Source organism: Erythranthe guttata, chromosome 4 (assembly GCF_056151865.1).
Source record: "Erythranthe guttata isolate IM_541 chromosome 4, IM_541, whole genome shotgun sequence".
NCBI classification, from domain to species: Eukaryota; Viridiplantae; Streptophyta; class Magnoliopsida; order Lamiales; family Phrymaceae; genus Erythranthe; species Erythranthe guttata.
In genome coordinates this window covers 20,482,178-20,506,740 of record NC_142536.1, presented here as the reverse complement: position 1 = coordinate 20,506,740, position 24,563 = coordinate 20,482,178, and the positions used below count along the sequence as shown (strand labels likewise).

General features: G+C 36.8%; 7 protein-coding genes and 3 non-coding genes across 11 annotated transcripts; 6 read left to right on the top strand and 4 right to left on the bottom strand.

Moving 5' to 3' along the window:
• The first annotated feature begins 1,269 nt into the window (after positions 1-1,269).
• On the top strand, positions 1,270-4,365 carry LOC105956021 (Peptidyl-tRNA hydrolase family protein). Its single transcript, XM_012979837.2, has 8 exons — positions 1,270-1,685; positions 1,784-1,851; positions 1,954-2,004; positions 2,107-2,180; positions 3,301-3,359; positions 3,452-3,528; positions 3,669-3,811; positions 3,991-4,365. The coding sequence occupies exons 1-7, from the start codon at positions 1,478-1,480 to the stop codon at positions 3,798-3,800; spliced, it is 669 nt and encodes a 222-aa protein (XP_012835291.2). The 5' UTR covers positions 1,270-1,477; the 3' UTR covers positions 3,801-3,811; positions 3,991-4,365.
• Positions 4,366-4,878: 513 nt separating this feature from the next.
• LOC105956016 (transcription repressor MYB5) lies at positions 4,879-6,381 on the top strand. Its single transcript, XM_012979833.2, has 2 exons — positions 4,879-5,393; positions 5,638-6,381. Exons 1-2 carry the CDS (start codon positions 4,996-4,998, stop codon positions 6,164-6,166), a joined length of 927 nt encoding a protein of 308 aa, XP_012835287.2. The 5' UTR covers positions 4,879-4,995; the 3' UTR covers positions 6,167-6,381.
• A 2,488-nt stretch (positions 6,382-8,869) lies between these two features.
• SUB1 (calcium ion binding protein) lies at positions 8,870-11,329 on the bottom strand. Its single transcript, XM_012979828.2, has 2 exons — positions 10,889-11,329; positions 8,870-10,820 (listed from the first exon to the last, which is right to left on the bottom strand). Exon 2 carries the CDS (start codon positions 10,716-10,718, stop codon positions 9,051-9,053), a length of 1,668 nt encoding a protein of 555 aa, XP_012835282.2. The 5' UTR covers positions 10,719-10,820; positions 10,889-11,329; the 3' UTR covers positions 8,870-9,050.
• Positions 11,330-11,677: 348 nt separating this feature from the next.
• Positions 11,678-14,728, bottom strand: LOC105956012 (flavonoid 8-hydroxylase 2, chloroplastic). The gene is made up of 7 exons (XM_012979829.2): positions 13,988-14,728; positions 13,421-13,608; positions 13,001-13,090; positions 12,727-12,913; positions 12,442-12,642; positions 12,145-12,332; positions 11,678-12,042 (listed from the first exon to the last, which is right to left on the bottom strand). The coding sequence occupies exons 1-7, from the start codon at positions 14,528-14,530 to the stop codon at positions 11,787-11,789; spliced, it is 1,653 nt and encodes a 550-aa protein (XP_012835283.2). The 5' UTR covers positions 14,531-14,728; the 3' UTR covers positions 11,678-11,786.
• Positions 14,729-14,988: 260 nt separating this feature from the next.
• LOC105956010 (curculin-like (mannose-binding) lectin family protein / PAN domain-containing protein) lies at positions 14,989-17,958 on the bottom strand. Its single transcript, XM_012979826.2, has one exon. The coding sequence runs from the start codon at positions 17,605-17,607 to the stop codon at positions 15,175-15,177; it is 2,433 nt and encodes an 810-aa protein (XP_012835280.1). The 5' UTR covers positions 17,608-17,958; the 3' UTR covers positions 14,989-15,174.
• A 674-nt stretch (positions 17,959-18,632) lies between these two features.
• On the bottom strand, positions 18,633-21,036 carry TAF7 (TBP-associated factor 7). The gene is made up of 6 exons (XM_012979835.2): positions 20,922-21,036; positions 20,125-20,314; positions 19,866-19,999; positions 19,653-19,772; positions 19,407-19,476; positions 18,633-19,027 (listed from the first exon to the last, which is right to left on the bottom strand). The coding sequence occupies exons 2-6, from the start codon at positions 20,237-20,239 to the stop codon at positions 18,861-18,863; spliced, it is 606 nt and encodes a 201-aa protein (XP_012835289.1). The 5' UTR covers positions 20,240-20,314; positions 20,922-21,036; the 3' UTR covers positions 18,633-18,860.
• Positions 21,037-21,229: 193 nt separating this feature from the next.
• LOC105956017 (serine/arginine-rich SC35-like splicing factor SCL30A) lies at positions 21,230-24,299 on the top strand. Of its 2 annotated transcripts, XM_088817390.1 has the most exons (6): positions 21,232-21,296; positions 21,329-21,355; positions 22,199-22,422; positions 23,071-23,238; positions 23,560-23,700; positions 23,873-24,299. In XM_088817390.1, exons 3-6 carry the CDS (start codon positions 22,208-22,210, stop codon positions 24,126-24,128), a joined length of 780 nt encoding a protein of 259 aa, XP_088673516.1. In that variant the 5' UTR covers positions 21,232-21,296; positions 21,329-21,355; positions 22,199-22,207; the 3' UTR covers positions 24,129-24,299. The 2 variants fall into 2 exon arrangements, with proteins under 2 accessions (XP_012835288.2, XP_088673516.1); XM_012979834.2 differs by having other exon boundaries at positions 21,230-21,355.
• On the top strand, positions 21,650-21,728 carry LOC148771387 (small nucleolar RNA Z102/R77). Its single transcript, XR_016031080.1, has one exon. It is a non-coding gene; the product is annotated as a small nucleolar RNA Z102/R77 (small nucleolar RNA).
• Positions 21,790-21,866, top strand: LOC148771386 (small nucleolar RNA Z102/R77). The gene has a single exon (XR_016031082.1). It is a non-coding gene; the product is annotated as a small nucleolar RNA Z102/R77 (small nucleolar RNA).
• On the top strand, positions 21,946-22,022 carry LOC148771385 (small nucleolar RNA Z102/R77). Its single transcript, XR_016031081.1, has one exon. It is a non-coding gene; the product is annotated as a small nucleolar RNA Z102/R77 (small nucleolar RNA).
• Positions 24,300-24,563: the final 264 nt, after the last annotated feature.

Sequence of the window (24,563 nt, the reverse complement as noted above, 5' to 3'; positions counted from 1 at the left end):
CATACATACAAGCTTTGTGAGCAAGTGGCAATTTGTTTCGATTGAGCTGCATCGGGTAGAAATAGGTTAATGGGCCGAATTTTTGATAAATTCGTTGAGCCCAAAATCCTACAAGCTACTAATTAGTAATACCCATTTAAATAACATGTAGATGTGTGAGTGTATTAATTAGTCTTTAAGGCCCATCGAATTAAAGGGTTTGGGTACCGTTTGGGATTTAAATTAAATGTTGTATCTCACAAATAGTCCGTCCATCTTAAACTATGATCTCACTTTATTCCCTTATAACATACCAATTATCTTGTTTTAATCATTGATCTCCATAATTAATTTCACAATAGTTCTTCGGTGTAAAATTCCTAACATAACATTTTTTTATTGCATGAAATATTATAGCTTACTTATTTTTTTAAAAATTATAAACAAATTAGTAATAATTAGAAAAAGGACATATATAAAATATAATACATTTTTATAAATTAAAACGTTAAATGAACAACATATAAATAAATTGAAATAGATGATATATGCAAATATAACATACATTTATAAATATAAATAATTTGCCAATTTGGTATTAAGATTTGGCATTTGTTAAATGCTATTTTCAATGTGAAATAATTTGGTACCAATAAATAGAAGTTAATAGTAAGTCCTTTAACTTTTATTTTAGAGGCAAAATGTTAAATTGATGAAGGGAATGAAATACTTTGCTGTCTATGTACATATACTTTCAATTTTTGTATAATTGATTAAATTATTTGTGTTAATTATTTGCAAATCAGTCGAGATATTTAAACAATATTGAACAAGTCATATTCAACGAGCTCGACTCCGCAATCTACACAAGAGAAATTATAAATTATAAGAATATATAGGGTAACTTACAACTACCTCCCTAAGGCAAGGTTTATTTATGAAAATCCCTCATTTTTATATAATTACATTTAACCCCCTGTATTTTGTAGATTTACACCCTTATGTTGTATGTAGGGGTTGAATGTAAGAAATTTACAAACTACAGGGTGCTGGATGTAATTTCTAAAAAATAAGGGTTTTTTTGTATTTACACTTTACCTCAAGGCGGCAGTTGTAATTTACCCTGTATATATATTCTGTTTGATGATTTGATGAGATATTGGGCTTAAAAATATTTTGGTAAGATACTGAGATAGATATTGATATGGCCCATTCTATGGACCCGACCCGGTTGATTTCGGCCCAACATTTCTCATTCTTCTCCGCGGCAAACTGCTTCGCTTGATTTCTGTCGATCCGGCCTACCAGAAAATTTGCGGTTCACCATTTATCCGAGTCATTTCGGAGATCAATGTTTCTGAATTAGGGATTGGAACTGGATTAGGGCAGATTTTTTTCGAATCCGTAAAACTCTTCTCTTTTCCCCCAATTCTCAGTATTCCATTCCACCCCCCTCGACACTGAGTAGTTCATTAAATTCGTTGCAGAACAGTAAATTATGCTTCCCAGCAGATCTGCCAAGCGCTGCTTTTGCACCGCCACTGTGTTTTCCGATCCTCGGCCATGGCTTTTTGTGGGTTTGGGCAATCCAGGGGATAAATTCATGGGGACCAGACACAACGTGGGTTTTGAAATGATTGATGCATTTGCCAAATCACAAGGGATCCCGATGGATTCTGTCCACTGCAAGTCCATATTCGGAAAAGGTTTATCACTTGTTATTTATTTGCTATACATTCTCATACATATAACTTTCACCAGTTTGTTTTTATAATGAGTATTGGTTTTTGGATATCTTCTTCAGGTTTTGTCAACGGGGCTCCAGTTTTCTTGGCGAAGCCTCAGACTTACATGAATTTAAGCGGTGAATCTGTACGCATTTAACTGAGATTTCCTTAATGAAAGCTCCCCTTTTCTCTTACTGTGTGTGCATGTGTTCGTGTGTGACTGAATTACCTCTCGATTTTCTGACAGAGTGGTCCTCTTGCAGCTTATTATAAGCTTCCTCTTAATCGAGTGTTAGTGGTACGGTTTGATGGATAAATTGATTAATCATACACATTTTTTAACTGGTTTTGGACTCGTTTCTTTAGTTATTTTGACTCTTAGGGTGTTTTGTTGCTGTAGTTTCATGACGACAAGGATTTACCTTGTGGGGTTCTTCGTCTTCATCCTAAGGGACACCATGGCAGTCATAACGGGTAAGAAAGTAGAAACTTTATGTCTGAATTTCTAGGATAGTTGCATCATTATGACTGGGGGACTTTGTTCGTTCACTTCCACGGACTTCTATCTCGTACCTAGCAGCTGCAGTTTTCTGTTCTTGTAAAAGTATGTCGGTTTTTGACTAGGAACACATATTCAATCTAGCAATGTCTTTATGCAATCTCTCATCTTTAAACTAAATGTGTAGACTATAAATCTTCCTTTTCCTCACAAGCATTTTAGCATGTGGAAGTCATGTAGTAAAGAGACTAAGCTAACTGGTCGCCTATCGACCTGGCTACTTATTCTGTGGTTCTTCATTTTCTTGCTGCCTAAGATATTGCTGAAGTTCCACTCTGTGACCGTTCTTGACGATTGATGTGTACTTGATGCTGTTAAGCCTGTTATGTAATTCATGTTAGATTGTTGCGATATCTTATTAGATTCTTAAAACATCCAAGAAGAGAACATCTTATGAGACGTTAAAACTTCAAAGTATTTCACAAAGTGCAAAAGGATTATATAAACTCCTAAAGTATATAATAGGACCTTATATGCTCTTGTAGCTTAATGTATCCAAACAGTAACAAATTTGAGCTTATAAGTTCCTAGCTCTACTAGAGCTTATATGATGTTCAAATAGGCATTAATTATATACCTTTTATATTTTTCACTTGTGAAGATTCCTCAGAGATTACTTGTTTTCAATGGCTGCAAATAGTTCCACTTGTCCATTCAATAAAACTACTTCCACTGCTAAACATAGCCATTTCTGGTGTATCAGCATTCCTTTATTTGACTGGAAAAAAATTCTTCTAAAGCTGTTCGAAAATTTTCACCACGAGTTTGCAAATTTATCTCCCTTGGTCTAATTATTATAGTACTTTAATGTTCTTGATAGTTATTAACTTAGACATTATATTGTTGCTGTCATAGCAATAAGGTTCGAATTGCCTGAAAGATTAGCGTACCCTTGTAGAAAATGGTCTGCAGAAATTTCTAATGCATATCCCAATTTTGTTAGAGAATTTGAGAATATTGACTTGTTTTATGGGATTTTCTTTCTGTTGGTTAAGATTAATGACTCATCTGTATTGCACCATGTAATCTTACCAGGCTGAAAAGTGTGATCTATCATTTTCATGGGAACAGTGAATTTCCTCGGTTAAGAATTGGTAAGTTCAAATCCTTAATTTTAAACTTTTGCTGCCTGGCGGTCTTCGGCTCATCTTCAACATAACCAAATCGAATCTAATTCTTGTGTTAGGTATAGGGCGACCTCCTGGTCAAATGGATCCAAAAGCATTTGTACTCCAAAAGTTCAATGCCAGAGCTCGAGAGAGGGTATGCATGTGCTTACATTTTTTCTTTTAGTCAGGTCTCAGTTTGCGTTACACAGAAAAACCCTCCTCATCGAGATTCACCATGTGGCAAAAAACAAACTAAAAGTTTATATCTATACATGGATCTATTTTTGTTGGCAGATTGATGCTGCATTAGAAGAAGGTGTTGATGCTCTGACACAGGTCTTGTCCAAAGGATTAACAGAGAGTGCTAGATCTTTCAATACAGAGCAGAAGTACAAACATATTAGACTCCAAACGATGCCCGTATGACTTAACAAAAGGTAACTCTCAACTAAATATCTCTCGTTTACAAAAGCGTCGACAGCTATCAGGAACTCCCTCAGAAGTGAATACTATGACTCGCCTTATGCTTATGTCCATTTAACTGCATTTACATTTATAATACAGAGGAATAAGGAGGTGAGATTCAAACCAAGACTAACCTTTTTTCGTGTTTTAGATATATGCTCATTCAAGTCACTCCATGGCAAAAAAATCCGATTGGCTAGATGCAAACTATTCTTTGCAGTTTATGCTGCAACCAATCCGGGACCTAAGAAGAAGTACCTGACAGCTCATCGCTGAGAAAAGCGTTCAGCTAGCTCCGGTTGACGGTTATGTGCGAGTCTCAGTGGCAGAGCTATCTAAGGTCCACGGGGGGCCATGCCCCCACCATGTAGATAATTATTATTTTTCGACTAGTCTAATATTGTCGCCCCCTAGAGAATTCTGGCTATGATTCAGTATATTAAATTGAGTTTCGAAATTGTACACCTATATAAACGACGTTTGGTTATACTAAATCCCAATATCTTTAGGTTGTACCACCACTTAATATCTGCCGGAATTACTTAATTCCATGCATTTATTAATATCTGGCATTCTGCCTAACTGCACTATTATCATTATATATTCTAAATTATTGTTTTATATACCGTACTCTTTATTTTTTTTAAATACATGTTGTATTGAATCCAAAAATATTTTTTATTATTATTATTATTTTATATATTTCCCAATAACAAATATTGAAAAATGGAAAAAAGGTTCCAATAAAATGAAAACAAAATTGAAACCATGGGCGATGAATGACTCCCAGGTTTTACTCTAATACATCTCTCAATCTGTGACTCATACACATACTACACAGCATAATTAGAAAAATTAAATCCCTCTAAAATTTTCATATAAACCCCACTTTATTCCCTTTTTCTGGCAAATATATTTAGCATTGCTAATCTTATTGGCCAGTCATCCTTTTCAATTCACAATCAATCAACAGAAGTACTACACATCTTGATGATTTGAACCAAGAATTCGGTACACTCACAGGTGAGATTAACACAGTCACACACGTATAATAAATACCATCTTAATTAACAAGATAAATAGAGAAATTATATCAAACATCAATAAAAGCTAGCAGGGAAGAAATTTAAGTAAATTTCTTCAGACCCCCCACCATATGTATGTATGTATGTATGTATGTGTACATGTGAGAGCGACAACACAGCAAATGAGAAGTCCATCACTTTCTTCATCATCAAATCAAACCCCACCACCACCACCTAAAGGAGGAGGTGGCGGCGGCAAGAAGGTGGAGGGGGCGACGCCGTGCTGCAGCAAGGTGGGGCTGAAGAGGGGACCTTGGACGGTGGAGGAGGACAAGCTTCTGTCGGATTACATAAAGAGGGAAGGTGAAGGGAGGTGGCGCACCCTCCCCAAGAAGGCCGGTCTTCTCCGCTGCGGTAAGAGCTGCCGCCTCCGTTGGATGAACTACCTCCGCCCCTCCGTCAAGCGCGGCCACATCTCCTCCGATGAAGAAGATCTCATCCTCCGCCTCCACCGCCTCCTCGGCAACAGGTATTTCTTTCTATCTTTATTATTACTATATATATATATGAAGAAGATATATAGTGTTATATATATGTGATTCTTAGCTCTACTGTAGACATTCTTGAATTTTAGGTTTCACCTGTTGCCTATATGATATCATCATATATATGTATCTTCTTCTGCAAACATAAGTTTCTTCATTTTTATTGGTAAATAAATTTTGTCAATAAAAAGAAATGAATAATTAAATGGTAAATAATAATGCATGTAGATGGTCTCTAATAGCCGGAAGAATACCGGGAAGAACGGATAACGAGATAAAGAACTACTGGAACACTCACCTCAGCAAGAAGTTAATCAGCCAAGGCATTGATCCTAAAACTCACAAGCCTTTCTTATTACCTTCATTAAACCCTAATAAACCCGAAATCGTCAAAAACAAACTTCTCGATCATCATCATAGTTCTTCCTTGACAGTCGTTGATCATCAGTACGACTCGGTTTCGAATATTAATTATGTCCCATTTGCCCTTCAAAATTCGACGAATCTTCAAATTGGAGATGGAATGATGGACAGTATTAATATTCATCATGAGCAGTTTGTTGAAGTGGACGATGGACCATCGAAGACGATGATTAATAATGAAGATATTAATGGAGTTATTGATGATGACGATGATCATATGATGATGAGTAGTTGTAACGAAGATGCATTTTCGACGTTCTTGAATTCGTTGATTAATGATGATATGTTCAATACTATAGCTACTATTCCTCAGCATATTCAAGATAATGCATGATGACCGTACCGGCCAAGATAGTTCGTGATCGAATAAAAGAGCTGCCTAATATAATTGTGATCGGTCGATTCACGTATACGATGAAATTGATCGATCTGCGTATTATTATTATTATTATTATTATTAATAATTGGCTAAGAGTACTTGTATTTTTGAACATGCATGCAGCTAGTTGATTCTGTATAAGTTTCATAATATAATATTTTCTTCATCAATCATTTATATATTTCATGAATTCTGCAGCTTGGAAATTAATTTTTTGTACATGCATGAAATTCATTTTATTATCTGCAGACTTATATTGCCCTAACATGGAGTCCTAATTAAAAGCTAGTGGATTTCATCATATATAAGGAAAAAAATAAATAATATTAAACAAAAAAAAGAGACTATTTTACATGCACAAAAAAAAAAAGAGTAAATATTTCAGATTAATTACACATATGTAGTAAGAAATTAAAATTTGAACAAGACAAGAAAGAAAACCATTTCAGCATTCAACAGCATTAACTCCTCTGACTTTTGCCCTAATTTTTTTTGCCTCAACTACCAAAGTTGAATGTATATATATGTTGTCAATTTCACTCACCACTCACATAAATATTGATATATTACAAAAGAAGAAATCAGCAATGAATTCTAATTAATCAATCACCTGTAAAGTTTGTTGGAAGGCATGAAAATATTTAAATTTTAATTATTTAAATTTTAATTCATCCCACAAGTTCACACGTACAATGCTGTATCTGTTGCACGAGCGAGCAAAGTCACACTATCGATGATCTTGATGACAATACTCAAGAAATTAAATGAGATTCATCAGAAACTCAGATACACATGCATGTATATATATGAACCAACATTGAATTAATTTTCATTTGCTAGCTAGGGTTTTCTTCCCCACACATGCACATACTGACATACACATATATGCAGATTATATGTATCTCTATATATATATACACATATATATATATTTCTATGATTTATGAAGTAGATACAAGTGTTTGAAAAAGATGAAAAGATCATACTCGAAAAACGTACCTTTAAATTTGACTTCGATCATCAACATTACAATTACGAGATAACCATCTTCAAGCCTGTTGGAAATTAAACTTGCATGAAGGATATGAATTAAAACACAACTCCTAAATTACTACGTGCGGACGAAACAAGATTTTTCGATGAAGGAATTGGTAGAGAAAACAGATCAGCCCTTAATTTTGATTTGAAAATGCAACAAACTTGTTATAACATACACCCAAAAGTCCATATATACATATACCAACTTATATATATATAAGTATTTGAAGGAATCTTTATTAGTAGCTGAACGTTCGTTCTTGTGACATATTGACCAAATTGTAGCAATAAAAAAAATATGCTCTTGTAGCTAATTATTAATTTTTACCCAGTTCATGTATGAATTGACCGGTAGATTTTCTCCTCATTTTTTTTAACTAATATATATTATGATTTACTAATTATATATAGGGGCATCGGTCGTCTTTTTGGGCGTACGTAAAAGAATATGGGATAAGCGACCGTTGATTGAAATATATCGAACTTGAACAAGATCCAAATCCGCTATGAAATAGTTTGATCGCACAGAATCATGGTGATGTTGATTTAATGTTCGTAACCGGAATCCCAGTCGAACCGCCACCATCACAGCTTGATTTGTAGATCCGAGAGGGACAATCCGATTTTTCCATTATTATTTTTTTTTTTTTATTATTATTAGTTCGTTTGAAGTTCGAGTTTATATATGTTACATAATACCTCTTTTTTCTTGGTACGACAAAGATAGTTTTTTTTGGCTGTTTGCTTACCTTTTTTTTTTCTTTTTAATAATCTAGTATATTTACTAATATATCAAAAACTAATAAATTATAAAATATAATTTGTTAATATATTACTAATCAGTTTTTTTTACTGATAAATGGTTAACTTCAAAAGGGTTTGTGGTTTCTGTGGAAGTAACTCTGGTTACAGAAACATACATATTCAGTGATGCAGCCGTTGATCTTGGTCAACCACTGGTAAACAACATCGTTAATATATTCGACGACTGCCTTTCGTTTATGTTGTAACGAAATTTCGATATCATTGAAATCTTACCTTACAATTTTTCCTTATTCTTGGCCAGAGTTATCCCAACAGCTCTTGTTCCTATAGAGGTATATATGACTTTTACCTTTTTCTTTTTTTCAAGTTATTAAAAATATCAAATTAATTATTGTCACTAAATTAACATAAAGAACTGTATATATATATATTTGTGGCAGATATCATGACATGCAGTGGGAGATGTACTGGTTGTTTCTGATATGCATGAAAGACGGAAGGCGGATATGGCTAGTCGGGCCGAAGCTTTTATCGCACTCCGATCCCCGGTAAGAGGCTAAAACGGTAATTAATACAACTTTAATCAAAATCTACTTATGTGTTGTTTGGTTGATCTAATTTAAGGAGGTCACAGCTTGGTATTCATAACAAACCAGTAAGCCCTCTTACACTAAGTGTATAAACAACTAGTTGCTTGTTATCTTAATGATCCACGTCAGCAGTTTCTTAAAATTGACAGCCCTCCAAACTTGACATAGATTCATGACACACACACTTCAACAAATTTGCACACATCATAAAGCTATATCATAAGGCTACGGCACAGCCTCGTGTAAGATGAACGAACATTATCCGTAAAGCAACAACAATCTTTTCGATTTTCAAAAACGAACAAAAGGGTTCTACAGAGAAAACAAAACCTATAGTACAGATACATGGCGAATACCATCTACTATATTAATACAACATATAAAACCTCGACGAAACTGTGACAAGTCATACCATTAATTAAAATCAAAATGCAATTTAAACCTGTTTAGCATGTATTGATCCCATCCTTGCAATCTGTGGTCAAGTTATAGAATGTCTCGACCCTCGTCTTCGATCTATAAAGCACCTCCGTATCCACTTCAACTCTCATATAACCATCAAACTCAACAGGCCTTCCACCATTCAAAGCAGTCGTCTCATTATACCATTCGCTCATATTTCCCCACAAATACTTATAATCATCAAGCAAATGGACTTTGTAATTAGACCTCAACTTATCGAAGTAATTGTAAAAGGGCTCGTTTGTCGCAACATACAAATTCCTCCAAGGTGCAATTTTCCCTTGAAGTTTATTAACTAGAGAATCGGGCGAAGTATCAGCATCCAAATTAGGCCACAGCATCTTATTATTCGCTTTCTCACCTCGAACAACATGAACAGCATCGAAATCCCAATCCATACTCCCACTAATCTCCGAAACTATATTCATCAATCTCTTTGATTTCCAAAGAGATTCCCACGGCCTCTCGATGTACTTGCCAGCTGGACCTTCACAAACTCTATACCAGTAGTTTTCCGGCTCGGGTGCATCGAACTGCCGCCAGATGATGGTGCTTTTATCTCTCCTCAGCTGCATCGGAGTCACTTTATAGCTAGCAACCTTTCTAAGAGGAACTTTCGTCTTACGAGACTTCTCCCATTTCTTCCAATCTCTCATAAACTCGCCTTCCTCCACAATTGGAGACGTCTCTTTCAAATGCTCGAAATCGAAGTAGTATCTAAAATCTTTTCCTTCTTCATCCTTATTACTCTGTGTATAAGTAGAAGCCAAGCAAACACTCAAATCCATCACAAATGTCCTGTTCAAATACCGAGCCTCGCCTAGAGCACACAAGAAACTCCATATATAGTGATTCATATCTTTGCAATAATCACCTCCCCTCGAATAGTACAAATACCTCCCCTGCCTAAAAGCCGAATCCGATCCCAAAACGGGAATCGTGTCGTTGATCTCGTCATCCTTAACAGGTGGAGCAATCTTAGCCGTTCGATCTTTCCCATCAGAAATAACTGGAGTTCTAGGGCGACGCGCGTTTACTCCAGAATGCCACCTCCCGGGACGAACAACCTTGTACGAACAATCATCATCGTTAATCCCAATCCTAAATCTCCGAAAATCTCTATACTTCCTCCAAGACTTCTCTTTCTTGTTCCTAAACCTCCACGCCACGTCACACTCATCCGGTTTAGACCCATTAACCGGAGTTTGATAATCTAAGAAGGCAATCGCCTTGTAAGTCTTCAAATTGAACCTCTGGATCGCGATTAAAACTCGCGGGTCCGAACAGTTCAGCATAGATGAATCCTCACAGCCCGATTTTACGGTCGAATTTGTTGTGATTTGGTCTTCGGATTGCTTAATTGTAGATTCGGTAATGGGCGGCAGTGATCCGGCAGGGGTTGCTAGCGGAGATGCTGCGGCAATGTCCTCACCGGTTTTGAAGACGGAAGAGTCGGTTTTGAAGGTGGCATTTTCGTAGTCGGTGAAGATCTTGGTTAGGGCTCTGGAGGATTCCCATGGGTCAGGGGGTTGGTAGGTGATGGCAATTACTGTAAATATGAGCACGGAGAATACGAACACCGAGAAACACACATTGCTGATTGCCTTGATTATGTTCTGCCCTATCGGATCAGTTGGATTCAGTTCTTTCATTTTAAGATTAAAACACTGAATCCCACCCTAATCTACTCAAATTGCGTTCATGAAAGTGAAATCTTCACTACAACTTGTACTGAATTGAAGTGGATCTGAGAGCTGAAACAGGATAAACCGAATTGAAATCGATTTTTTCAATATACAGAAAAAGAGCAAATCTTAATCACCTGTGATCTGCGAATGGCCCTTCTTCCCCAAAGACTGAATTTTAACAACTAAATGCGATTTAGGGGACTTGATTGATAGAGAGAAAAAAGGAAGGAAAATGAAGCCAAATTGAAGTCGGGAGAGAGAGAGAGAAAGCAATTGTTAGGGTTTAATCGGAAATGATTTGTTGAAAAAAAAGATTGGATCTTGAGGTCAATGGTGGGTAGTGTGGGTACACTGAAGAAGAAAGAAAAGAAGCAGATTTGATTTGTAGAGAGAGAGAGAAACAAATGCCCTTTATTTGATGAACGAGAATAGAATTGAACAGTTAGTGAGAGAAAAGATTGGATCTTTAAATTGGCTAGACAGAGAAGAGAGAAATGGAAGGGGAAAATTTGGGAGAGTTGTGAGCTGATTATGACTACAAATTGGCGTAAAGCAGCAGCAATTAATTAAGACGTGATGATGAAGTGAGCTGTCACCACACTCTGTTTCAGTATCTTCTTCTTGAGGCCAGTCCTTGCCACGTCAGCCTGATTTTTATTTTATTTTTCTTTTTCAAATTCAATTTCTATCATTAATTAATTTTGTGGCAACAATTACATGAACTGGTCTTAAGTCTTTAACAACTGAATTGTGAATAATGCGAGAAGATTGTAATTTCCAGTATACTTTCTCTCTCTTATGATAATGTGGAAATACTTATTTTGCACATATTTAACACTCAATTTTATTTTAAAAAATATAATAAAAGGGACTCACATTCTTGGTTGAATATATAAATTAAAAGATATTACATATAAAAAAGGTTATATGCATTAAACTAAGTTCCAAGAATGGATTTGTTCTTGTGCTGCTATTAGATACAACCAGAAAAGTTCACAGCAACAATTGCTTATCTACTAACCAAACAAGCCCTTAGCGGAAAGCATGGTCATAATCATGGTAGCGGAAAGTTTTGTAGATGAAGTGCGACAGCCATTTCGAAGCCACGAAACACAACACAGCCGCTGAAAACAGAGCGTATCTTGCAGCAACAGAGATAACTCCCTGTTTGGCAGCTGCAACTATTCCAATTGCAAAAACCGAAAAAACTTGCAGCGCAATCTCAAGCACGTTTAGACGTTTATGTGCAACACTGCAGCTGCTACAATTCACCGTATGCGACCAGTACCTAACAACATTTCAAAAAAATCGAAAAATTTAACACGGTTTCTTGAATAGCTAAATAAGCAAGTTATTTTGAGTGTTTAAAGATGGGATTTTTTTTACGTACCTGTCAAATAGCTGCTCTCTATGAGGAGTGGGGGGTAATAGCCCGGTAAATTTAGTTCCCCAATCAACTTTAGTACCTCCGTATTTATTTAACCACTTTCTAAAGGCTACAACGAGTGCATCTGCCTTCGTTGGGACAAAGCAAGATTTCTGCCAGTTGATAGACCCAACTTCCATCAGCTTGCGTTCCTAAAAAAAGATTTTTTTTTTTTTAAATACCTGAATCTCGTACAGATCTACTTAAAGCACAATATGTAAAGTTATGTAATAACAAAAAAATAATGAGCTTTAAGTTCACCTCTACGTGAAGGAGATAGAGATCGGAATCAAGAATCAAGTTCTGTCCAATATGAAATATCCAGCGTGGAAAAATCCGTTCAATCCAGACAGCAAAGTTTCTAGGCGAAACAAAGATCAATCTGCTATTACCAGGACTAACTGGAACACAGTAGAAAATAAGAAGCGCTCTTTTCTGGGGTGGAATAGGTGATACTACCTCCTGCACGAGAGAAAATATTTACTGCTCGATAAAATGCGAATGAACTTCCAAAATGTTTTTTTCTTACACGATTAAAACTATTACATCTTTGGTTCCAGACGATGATGTCTTTTTCACGGTTTGAGCCCCACCTGGACTGAAAAATCCATAGTAGAGACAAGGTGGAATGAAATAGTTGTCCCCGAAAACTTGCTTTGCGGTGAAGCCATTTATATCTACTTTCTGAATATTTATTTCGAGGGGTCTGCCACCTTCTCTATCGGCCTTCAAAGTGCAGGATATTTGCTGTTAGCAATGGGAGTTTAATCGTTTATAAAAGATAATATGTTAGAAGCAAGCCTTGCATAGATTTACTTATCTCTCTGGCGTTTTTCCAGCGCTCATTATGCCGTAATGTGCATATGGTACATGAGCAGGGTCCATAAGATTTTCAATCAGAATTTCGTACCTGAAAAAAGTCAATATATATAGCAATTAACTCTAGTATTAGAAAACAAAGTCCTATTTTTGGAAGTCTGAACATGAGACGAGAATGATAAACATGGGACAGAGCTAGTAGTACTTATAATCATTGACGTCATGATTAATTGATCGCAAATAACGAAATATTCAGTTAAGAAAATAAACAGTACATATTCCATTTTGTGACAAAATCAGGTCATTCTTTCTCTTTTGTTCCCCGGATTTTTTTTGTTATCATTCTCTTGTTCACATAATCATTAGGTAACATGCAAAGAAATTCAGAAGATGAGCATATTATCCGGAAAGATTATGATACCCGTAAGGTATATCCCTGGCTATCATCGAATTGGTGTATGTTGGGTCGTCAAGTTCTGGTATGTAATGAGGCTTTTTCTTCGATAATATATCTTTGTACTGTGGGTCCGAATTTGGCCAGAACCAAAGAATGCCATTTTGCACACAAGTTGGATAAACAGCTACACAAGCTTTCTTCGAAGTGTGAATCTGCACGAGTGGAAAATACTATCAGTCTTCGATATTTGGGTACATCAAAATCCCAGAAATTCTAACAATCGTTCACACAAAAGCAGAAAGTTAACACATCAACACCATCTTTAACTCCCGATAACAAGGCTTCAATTATTTTTCGCACTCCTAAACTATCACGTTGGTGGACGAACAATTCCGGCAAAAAGTCTTCAAATTTTTATGGCAACAGAGCTTCAAATTCTTTCGGTACTTGTTTATTTTCACCATTAATCTCATATTCACACTATCACAAAATAACTAACAAAAAACGTGTAAATATCATTTGCTGCAGCAAAATAAATCACAAAGCACCAAATCAACAAGGGAGGGAATAAAGATCGGGATAGTTAATCACCGGAGGGCCGTCACGGGGTGCTTGAGGAATGAGTTTGCAGTCGCCGGCACCACCAAAACACCAACCATGGTACACACACTGCAACCTGCCCCATTGATCAATCCTCCCTTCAGAAAGTGGAGCCAATCTGTGAGGGCAACTATCATCAAACACCTTCCATGCATCCTCATTTCTATCCCACCAAATCACTATATCCATTCCCATTACTTTCTTCCCATGTGGCCTTCTCTTGTCGAGATCACACATCGGCACCACTGGGTACCAATTTGCGTACCAATCAAACTTCTCTTCATTATTTTCCGAATCGATTTCTTGATCAGGCGATGACGATTCTTCCTCTGTTGATGATGGGGCGGCGGTTGGAGAAATAGCTGTGAACACCTTGAAATTCGCTTTCTTGCTGCGAATTTTGGAGAGAGGCGTCGTAATTTGCTGAATTGACGGAATGTGGAAATTGGGTTTTTCGGAAATGGTTCTGGCAACTTTTGTTGAGATCGGCGGGCGGTGAAAAGATGGGAAAGATGAAGCTCTGAGAGCTTCCATGGCGGACTGTTTGTTCAGCTACTAAGTACTAATTAAGATGACAAAATTGATGTTCAAAGGGGAATTAATTAGTTGCAGAAGTAGTAAATGATTGGAGATAGGATAGAAGAGGTTTAGAGTGAGATAAAGATTGTGGCTTGAAATACTCCACCAATGCTGCAATGCATGTATGTTTCATCTCTGTATTTATTCATGCTTGAAATATCTCTCATTTAATTTCCATTTATAATTTTAATAAATTATATTTTTTTTTTTATTTTTTTTTACATTCTTATTATATACAGGGGTACCAATCGAAATCGAGATTGGTTTGATAAGTAGTCGAGTGATGCGCAAACGAGTTTTGGTCAAGTGGAACATGAATCAAACTAAATCGAACCAAAGTAAAGGGGGCTAATCGATGCAATGCAATTAAGAGTAGAACGGTGTAAAGTGATATCAAGTCAAAGTACAAGTGATTAAAGTGGAATTTACCCTATATAAATTATACGAGCTAATAAATTAATAATAATCATAATAATAACCGAGTTTATCTAGCTGAAATTAATACAATTTGTCTACACAGACAAGTGAAAGAAGAAATCAGATACATTGAAGAATTCTATCTGCCAAAACTTGACTACTTTCTCTATCACATATGTATGTCAGTTTTTCTGCAATTCTATTTCATTCACAATTTCTCCTTCGATAATGACGCTTTCGCCCCTACAAAAAGCTCCACGTGACGGAGGCCTATCCACCGAAAGTGTTCCTTCGAGCACCTTCACAACTTCTCCTATCGAAGGTCTCGAAAACGGTTGACTCTGCATGCACCAAAACGAAATTCTCGCTATCCTTTCAATCGCCTCCAAATTATCATTATTACAACGTTCTTGATTTACCTCGTCAAGTACTCTCCCCATGTTCTCTCCTAAAACATCCCTCTTGCATGTCACAATTTGAAGCAATATTTCTCCGAGCATGAATATATCCCGCTCCGACGGAGACTCGGAAGAAGACGAAGATGAACCCGGAATATTCTTCGTCACTAAATCGCGGATTCCAAAATCCGTCACCTTCGGAGCCAAATTCTCGTCCAGCAGCACATTTTCGAGCTTCAAATTTCCGTGGGTTATGCACTTTTGGCACTCCGAGTGAAGGTAAGCTACTGCACGAGCCACCCCAAGGGCAATATCGACTTTTCGTTGCCAAATCTGCTCCTTATTATAGCCCTTCTTGGGGTTGTCGAAAAGCCACTTGTCCAAAGAGCCATTCGAAACGTACTCATACAGTAAACACTTGCTGTTTCCTTGTTCGAAACAAAAGCCCTTTACAGATACTAGGTTCCTGTGGTGGGTCCCACTCAGTGTAGAAACAGTCACTCGGAACTCCTTCTCCGACACAACCACATCGTTCAAAACTTTGGCAACTACAGGGGTTTTATTTGGAAGCAATCCTTTGAAAACCGAAGCTCCGAGCTGATCTGCGAAATTGTTCGTCAGTTCCTTAATTTCCTCAAACGACAATCGTATCAGAATACTGTAATGAGGGTTCATCTGAGCATCCTTCCCAAAAGGAATCCTTGTCCGAACCTTAAATTTTCGTCTACGGTACATAAACCAAAACAGTAGAATCTGAACACTCAAAATCACCAACAATGTCAGTATAACAATCAATGCTATAGCTCCGATTAACTTTCTAGTGCTCATATTTCCAGATTTAAGACCACGAGACGAGGCTATCGACTCTGTATTGCCGTGCTGATTAGCAGCTTGCGGAACGGAGCAGACTTTCAAGAAAGACACAGCTTGGATATTAGGAGTCTTGTGCCCACTGATAAAGCTTGTACGTTTTACGGTGCACCGACCCGACCCGTCATTCATGGAAGTTGCAGCTACACAAGCGGTGTCGTTGTAGCAAAACCCTCTGCAAGCTGCCTCACTCAAATATAACTCGACGTCCTGCGAGGGGTAAAGACCGTAAAGAACCGTTTGTTTCATTTCGAACATGCTAGTGTGCATCTTGCAATTCTCCAAATCCACCATTTTCTTGCAACCACCGACCCCCTGTTCTAATGAATCCGAGTACAAACAATCGCAAACGGGGCCCGACGAATTGTACCCACAAACACCATACAAGCCACAAGAAGCAAACACATCGCACTGGTCCACAACCGCTTGCCAAACAGACCTCCATGAACGGCTCCCATTATCCCAAGAGTAAATCCTCAAGTTCCCGTCTCGGTCAATTCTGAGATGTCTTAAAGTGACAGAAGCATCTCCGTAATCCTTGGACGAAGCAAACCAGACAACCTGGTTACTATCATTGTACAGCCCCAAAACACCGTTGGAGTCGAATCTTGCTTCTTTGGAGCTAAAGTGACTCCTCCAATAGGTCACATTGTGTTCCCACACGAGCACGAGTTCTCCGTTTCGGGTAATCGCCAAATTATAGTAACTCAAGATTGTTCTTGTCGAAGGAGCTCTTAGGGTTTGAGGATAATGTAACGATTGCCCAGGAAGCAAAGTGGTAGTGGGACTGCTAAAACTCTCCCACAAAACTTCATCTTTGCTACCCAAAAGAACCAAGTTACCACTGTCTGAAAGAGTGGCTTTTCGAACACCCAAAGTCGAGGTATTACTACTCCACAGAGGAGTTCCAGTTGAGTTATCCATCAAGATTAGCTTCCCATCAAAATCAAACCTAAATGTTGTGTTCAAAGGTACCTTCATACCACCACCAACAGTCCAAACAGGCATATTTGCAGCTCTATCCCCTAAGTTATACCTAATTCCAACCACATATTCATCAAAATCATCACCATCTATCTTCAAGAAACCAAACGCAAAAACCCCATTTTCAGACACCCAATTCTTATCCGTATCCAAAGCACTAAACTCAAAACCAAGAGGTACTGAGGCCACAGTGGAATCATCAGAAATTACTAATCCAGGAAAAGTAAAACAAAGAAACAGTAGCATAAGAGGAACACAGCAGTATTTATTCAGCTGACAGCATTTTGTCAAGCTCTTACCTTTCAGAAGCTTAGCAGACAGCCCGGAAAGAAGTAGCTGACTGATAATCCAAGAAACACACATTTCTGAGGTGAAAATATAAAAACAAATGGGTTCACTAAGTTTATCAGGGTTTCAAGAGATGAAATCTGAGGTGGATAGTGAAAGTGATAATAATATCTTTGGGAAGAGAGAGAGAGAGAGAGAGGCGCTTTATCATGAGAAAGAAAGTAAGAGAGAAAAAAAATTGAATCTTGAAAGGGAACAACAAGAAATGTAATAATGGGGGAGAGGAGTGTAAGGAAACAAGATTCAAACACCTTTATGAGTAAAACCAAGATTCGCATTAGGCTGAGTATTTTCCCACTAACAACAGTGAGTGTCTCCACTTTTTTCATGTGATCAGTATTTCTTGGATTAAGCACATAATTGCATGCTGCTAAGAAAAAGGCACGAGCGGTCAGCGCTCATATTTAAATATCAATTATTTAAGTGTGGATTTCAAAGCATTTTAACTTTTTTTGTTTTTCATTTCGTTTGATACTGCTACGGCTACCTATACAAATTTCCTTTTTTTTTTGTTTTTTTAATGAGTACCTATAGAAATTTTATACAAGTATTTATATTTTGCGAGTTTATAATGTATGGTAAGTAATACTATTTTTATAGAAAATTTTAATTTAAATAAACTTCTAATAAAAATCAAATTATTGTCAAATTAACATACGTTCAACCAAAAATTGAAATAAGAAAAAGAGAAATGCGAAGAAGATTGATTACACTCATGTAATTAGTGATTCTGCTTCAAAAAAATTATCGTATCCGTTATCGGTTTTTATTTTTGATCTTAGTAAATTATTTTTTTTAGACAACATCAAGAATATTATAGAGCACAAAAACAGTCACCTAGTTTGGGCCGAACAATTTTTTCCTATCTAACCCTTTTTAATAATTAAATTACGTTGAACAATAGCCCAAACGTATGGTTGGTTTTCTCCAGGCCTTGCACCCCAGAACTGCAAAGACTTTACGGGTTTCGTAAAGTCGAAGCAGTTTCGGGTTCCTTTTCCATTGAAGTGTCGAATATTGCTAACTGTTGATCAAAATCATAATTTAAGGAACCTTTCGATTTCTCAAATAAAAAAATGACAATAAACAGTCCAAAATTACGATATAGACACGTATATTACGATACAACATGCTGAAACTTCAATAGAAAAAGGATCAACAAACGAAAAGTCTGGTTATGACATTTAATAAGCAATATGCCATAATAGATCCACTTCACAAGAAAAATAATTCAGTAAAGATATATCCAATTTCCACTGACTCTTGATTCACATTGAATCATCAGACTCATCGGAATCACTTCCTTCAGGCTCACCACCAGCCGTACTAGCTTCAGGCACGTCAGGCTTTGTCGAAGGTGCAGAAACCACTTTCTTAGTGGTGGCACTACGCGAATTTTCATCACCATATTCCTCTGGCTCAGCCATTTCAACGCGTAATTCACAAGTCAAGGAGCATTCGCGATTAAAATATATAGAAACCATCCCATGAAATTTGAAACATTAAGGTAACACACTAGGTGATAAAGTTCTACACTACCGGGAAGTCAAAACACAAATAGCGGTGACATAGTTTACGTTGTTGTATGATTTTTGGAGATGCAAAACTAGGGTATCAATTTGACATTCCACAAAAAAAAAAAACAAAAAAAAACACCAACTTTTTATTTGACGAAAAGTCACGAGAATTGAATTTGCAATGGAATAATAGGGACATCAATTTTGTTACCTTCTTCCACTGTGAGGAAATGATTATAGTTACCGACCCATTGGGGCATGGACAAACATAAACAGTTAACAAAATTAAAAGGATATCGAAATTCTCGGCTGTTCCACCAGCCATGATGTTCTGCAAATCTTTCTCTACACGACGGACAACCTCAGGCTGCAAAAACAACAAAAGACAGTAAATTGCATGCACCGGTAAGGTCAAAGTTACAACTATTACAAAGAAAATCCAGAATTGGCAACCGAACAAGTTATTAGTGTATCGTGTTCAAGAGCTTGTACGAAAACTAATAAAGGGATAACCAAGTAAAATTAGAGGCAATCTGAGGTTACATTCAAATCAGGCTCTCGACGAAACCTCCGCCTTCGAGCATCCCTCATAGGTGGAGTAAGTCCATGTCTATACTCCACTGCTTCTGGGACAATGTCACCCTCTTCACTCACCATTATCATCTGCCACAACTCTGGACAGTTAACACGACCATATACAGCTGAAAGAACTATACAGAACTACTCGAATAATTGGTTAACAACTATTTGGCCTACTTGACCAATGTCTGCAGTTTTGATCAACACATTGTCGTCGTAAGTTTTGTACGACTCCACAACTGTGGGAAGATCCAAAAGGGATGCAGAGAAACGGTCACTGCCTACAGAAAATGTGCCAGTCCTTCCATCATCTGAAGTAAAGAAACAGGGCAACGAGACATCAATAGAAAACCAAAAACGAACAGAGTGTTAAAACAAAAGCAATCACCAAAATAGGGTAAACTTTGAATTGTTGAAGAAAAGTTGTAGTATATACCAGAAAACGACAAATCCAACGACTTGTCTTCAGAAGAAGAAGCAGAGTCGTTTAAGAGCCGTTCTATTCTTTCGGCAACAGATGGTGGGACTCTCAGTATAAATTGCTCTTCCATATCACTTCTTTTGTGCTCTTAACAACTTAACGAGTTTCTCAACAATACTAACTATCTTCAGTGAATATCCAACACCTGGAGAATTATACAATTCAGAACATCAGGGTATCGGATAGGTCTTAGATAAGGACAGCACAGAACAAAACGCATAACTACGTTTCTTAATTATATAAGCACCTAATTTGCTTCGACTTAACCCCTTTCCCGTTGCATGTGGCGGAAATATTACCACTTGAACTTATTTGAATATTCTTAAACTCAACACAATCCTATAACACACAACATACATCATGTTTTTTTCTTAAACCCTTACTCTACCAAATAATTGCTCATAAAGAAACCTTCAAAATAACACATATATCACAACAGTGACTTGTACCCAACTATGCAGATAGTTGAATCCGATAGTCTCTTTCTGCCGTAAAAAATCAGTAGTGCAGGGTTAAGAAACCGGTGAGATGGGATTTAAATTTGGTACTACCGATATAGGATTGAAAATTCATTACCGAATTTCACAAATGAATAAAGCACCGATTTTTGCATCAGTTTTTGATCGTCTTCTTCGTAAAATTAGGTCAAAATTCGGACTGTTTTTCCCCGATTTGTTTAGGATCAGGAAATCGATTATTTCAAACACCAAATTCTATTTCGAAAAAAGAAATCAAAAAACCTACACACTCACTTATGGAATGATGCAGACGGCCGACGAGGTATCGGGCTTTCGAAGGCGGTTGTCGGCGGCGGGCAAACGGCTGTGCGCGGGGAAGCCCTGGAGATTATTGAGAATAAATTATTTTTTTGAATTGAATTTATTGAGAATAAATATTGATCGGTAAATTCTTTACTGTTTTCAATGTTAAAAGTATAATTTTCGTCTTTTATTTATAAGCAAAATTATTATATAAAACTTATTTTATTGTTATTCTCACATAATTTATTGCTGACGTCATTAATTTAATAATATCCACGCTTCCAAATCGTCTATAAATTGCCACTTAACCTAGCACATTCGTACGCTAAATTCACTTTCTACTTCGTCCGCCGCACTCTCTCTCTCTCTCTCTCTCTCTCTCTCTCTCTCGGTGTTTCAAGAATTCGATTTTCTATTGGTTTCAGGTACACTTAATTGAGTTCTATTAGTTTCATACGAATATTCCAGTTTGAATTCATGTTCGTAAAATCCCTAATTCACAAGGTAGGCGTACCTTGTTAATTAGGGATTTTACTTTCTTCATTCTCCGATTCGTTTCTCTTTCCTTTTTTTTCTCGAACGTTTTGTTGATAATTGTTCTGGTAATTTAATTTGAGATCTTAATTAAGGATTTTAGGGTTTGCAATATCAGTTTTAGTGGTTATTTCGTTGTATTTAGTATTCAATTGAAAACAATTAATTAGTTGTGGGCGACTTAAGAATGAGATGATGACTTCAATCAAATTTGATAGCCGATATGATGGCAATTTATCATGTATTAGCTCTAGCTGATCATTCTTCATCATTCCTATTTATTCGTATTTTTTTTTCGTTTCTTTTATCCCCCGCTACATACGATTGCTGATATGATGACTAGAATAACTTGATAGCCAATATGATGGTTATTTATCATGTATTAGCTCTAGCTGATCAGGCTTGTTTCCTATAAACTTCCAATTTTTTTTTTTTTTTTTTTTTTTTTTTTTTTTTATTGATTTTATTCCTCGAATATATGAGCTGATATGATGACTAGAATACTTTGATTGCCTATATGATGGCTATTTATCATGTATTAGCTCTAGCTGATCACTCTTTTCGTTCCCAATTCACTTTCTATTTTTAGTTTTTTTTAATTCACTGCAATATTTGACAATGTGAAGTCGAATGACTGCATATTACTTATCTTTTATTCTTTCCCTTTATTGGGTAATGTTGTTTCGTTATCTAACTGCGCTTTGAATACTTGCATTGGTTGTGATTTTGTGCAGTGTGTCTAAATGAGGGAAAGGAGCTACACCCCATCACCACCAAGAGGTTATGGTAGAAGAGGAAGAAGTCCTCCACGAGGAGGACGTTATGGTAGGGAAGAAGCTCCAACTAGTCTTTTAGTTCGTAACCTACGGCACGATTGCAGGCCAGAAGATTTGAGGAGACCATTCGGCCAATTTGGCCTGCTTAAGGACATCTATCTCCCTAGAGATTATTACACAGGGTGAGGTTTTTGTAGATTGTTGTTCTTATCTTTCTTGAATTCTCAATTGAACTTCTCTATTTTCTCTTTATCACATTACTAAAACAATGCATGTGGATTTTTTTTTTTAAATGGTTCGTGCTTTGAATCTCTTGTCTGTATTTTATTTTCTTAAATTCGATACTGTATTGAAATGTTTGAGCTTTAGCAGTGAAGTAAAAGTTATGAAGTGAAGACTTCAATCAAGTAGTAATAGTTTGTGGTCTCTTGAAGTGAATGAAGTAATAAAGAGTTGAAGATGATGTAAATGGTAGTGAAGGTTGGGAGTATTCTTGTTTGAATGTGAAGATATCAAGATTTCAAGTCTTGAAGGATTTCAACTTATCTTAAATTATCACTCTAAAAGGTCAGCTATTAAGTGCTTGATTATGCGCTTAAACGTGACCTTCAATATAATTCTACTTTAAGCAGTTCTTTTGATGAGTACTCTTTAGGAACTTTGTAGGCTTATTGACTGCTTTATCTTTCATTTTCAACATCTAAGCAGACTCCCCCCGTCTTAGAGCGTTCTATAGAATAATTATTTAAAAAATAGCTCCCCCTGCTTCTTTGGTTGGTGTATATTTGTCAGTTGATGTATAACCCATGAGGTTTTGGATTTGTATGCAGTAATCCGCGAGGTTTCGGATTTGTCCAGTATGTGGACCCAGCCGATGCTGCAGAAGCTAAGTATCAGATGGATGGTCAAATTCTGCACGGTCGGGAGCTCACTGTTGTTTTTGCTGAGGAAAATAGGAAGAAGCCAACTGAAATGAGATCTCGAGAAAGGAGTGTAAGGTAAATTCTGCTTGTACATATAACTTTTTTCTTGAACAGTATTGAATTTTTTGTATGATATTTTAATTTGTAGTTTGAAACTATTAATGTCCCACAAATTCTGAACTTGAAATGTAAATCCAATTAATTTTGATAAAGAATGATTTGTTGAAGAAAAACACACTGCCTAACAAGAATCATATGCAGATCGTAAGTAATTTAAGCTGAATATGGCCTCCAGCTTATGGAAACCGGTTGAAATGGTGGTCTGTTCTGTATTGCTTGCATGTTGAGATAGTAAATCGTAAATGACTAGTTCCTTTTGTTTGTGTTCACTTGCAGAAGCAGTGATTACGATAGAAGGCGATCCCCTCCACGATATTCTCGTTCTCCCAGGTATTCTCGTTCACCACCTCCACGGTATGGAAGGTCTCATTCTCGCAACCATGACTACTATTCTCCTCCCAAGAGAAGATACTCTAGGTACTGTTTAGTTTCTCGTCTTTTATATTTTATTTCCCTTTTTAATCTTGTCAATTATGCACATCCTCCCTATAGAATCGGCTTGCAAGAGTATATTTGCTTTGCACTGGTGAGCTACAGTGTTCTTAGCTGCTTAGCACAATTCGATTAAGTATATTTTTGATATTTGCAGATCTGTATCACCGTACGAGAGAAGGTACAGTAGAGAGAGATCATACTCACACTCCCCAGCATATGATGGGCCAAGGAACCGCGGTGGAAGTCCAGTGAGGGAAAGATCACCATATGGTTCAAGGAGCCGAAGCCAAAGTCCAGGGCGTCGCCCTTCTCCAGTTAGGGCTCGAAGCCCTAGTAGAAGCAGGAGCAGGAGCCCGTTTCCAACCGACTATGTGAGGGAACCTCCAAGGGATAGGTCTATGACCCCGTGAAAAATCTATTAAAGTACATATGTTCTTATGCTATATCGAGGGTGGTTGTTCCTAATTTGGATCGGTTGTACTCTCTTCAACTATTTACCATTTTCATTTCTTTTAGCCTTTAGGACTCGTTTGCTTGGAAAACATTAACTATCATTAATTAAATAATTAGACTTTACTTAATGTTTGGTTTGTTCATCTTCTTTTAGTCAGCGCATAATAAATGAAGAATGATCTCGTCTTGGCCTGGACCTTTTACCAGTCCAATTAGATAATTTGAGTCTCGTAAAGTCGAATAATATTATTTGTTTCTTGCACTTTTCGTAGTACAACCGATGGCTATTATAATGATCCGTGGATCTGTAATTTTAATTGGATTTGTTTACTCGATAGATTATTTTATCGAAGAACTTTGTCTGGGTAGCTCAAAGATAAAAATAATCACGA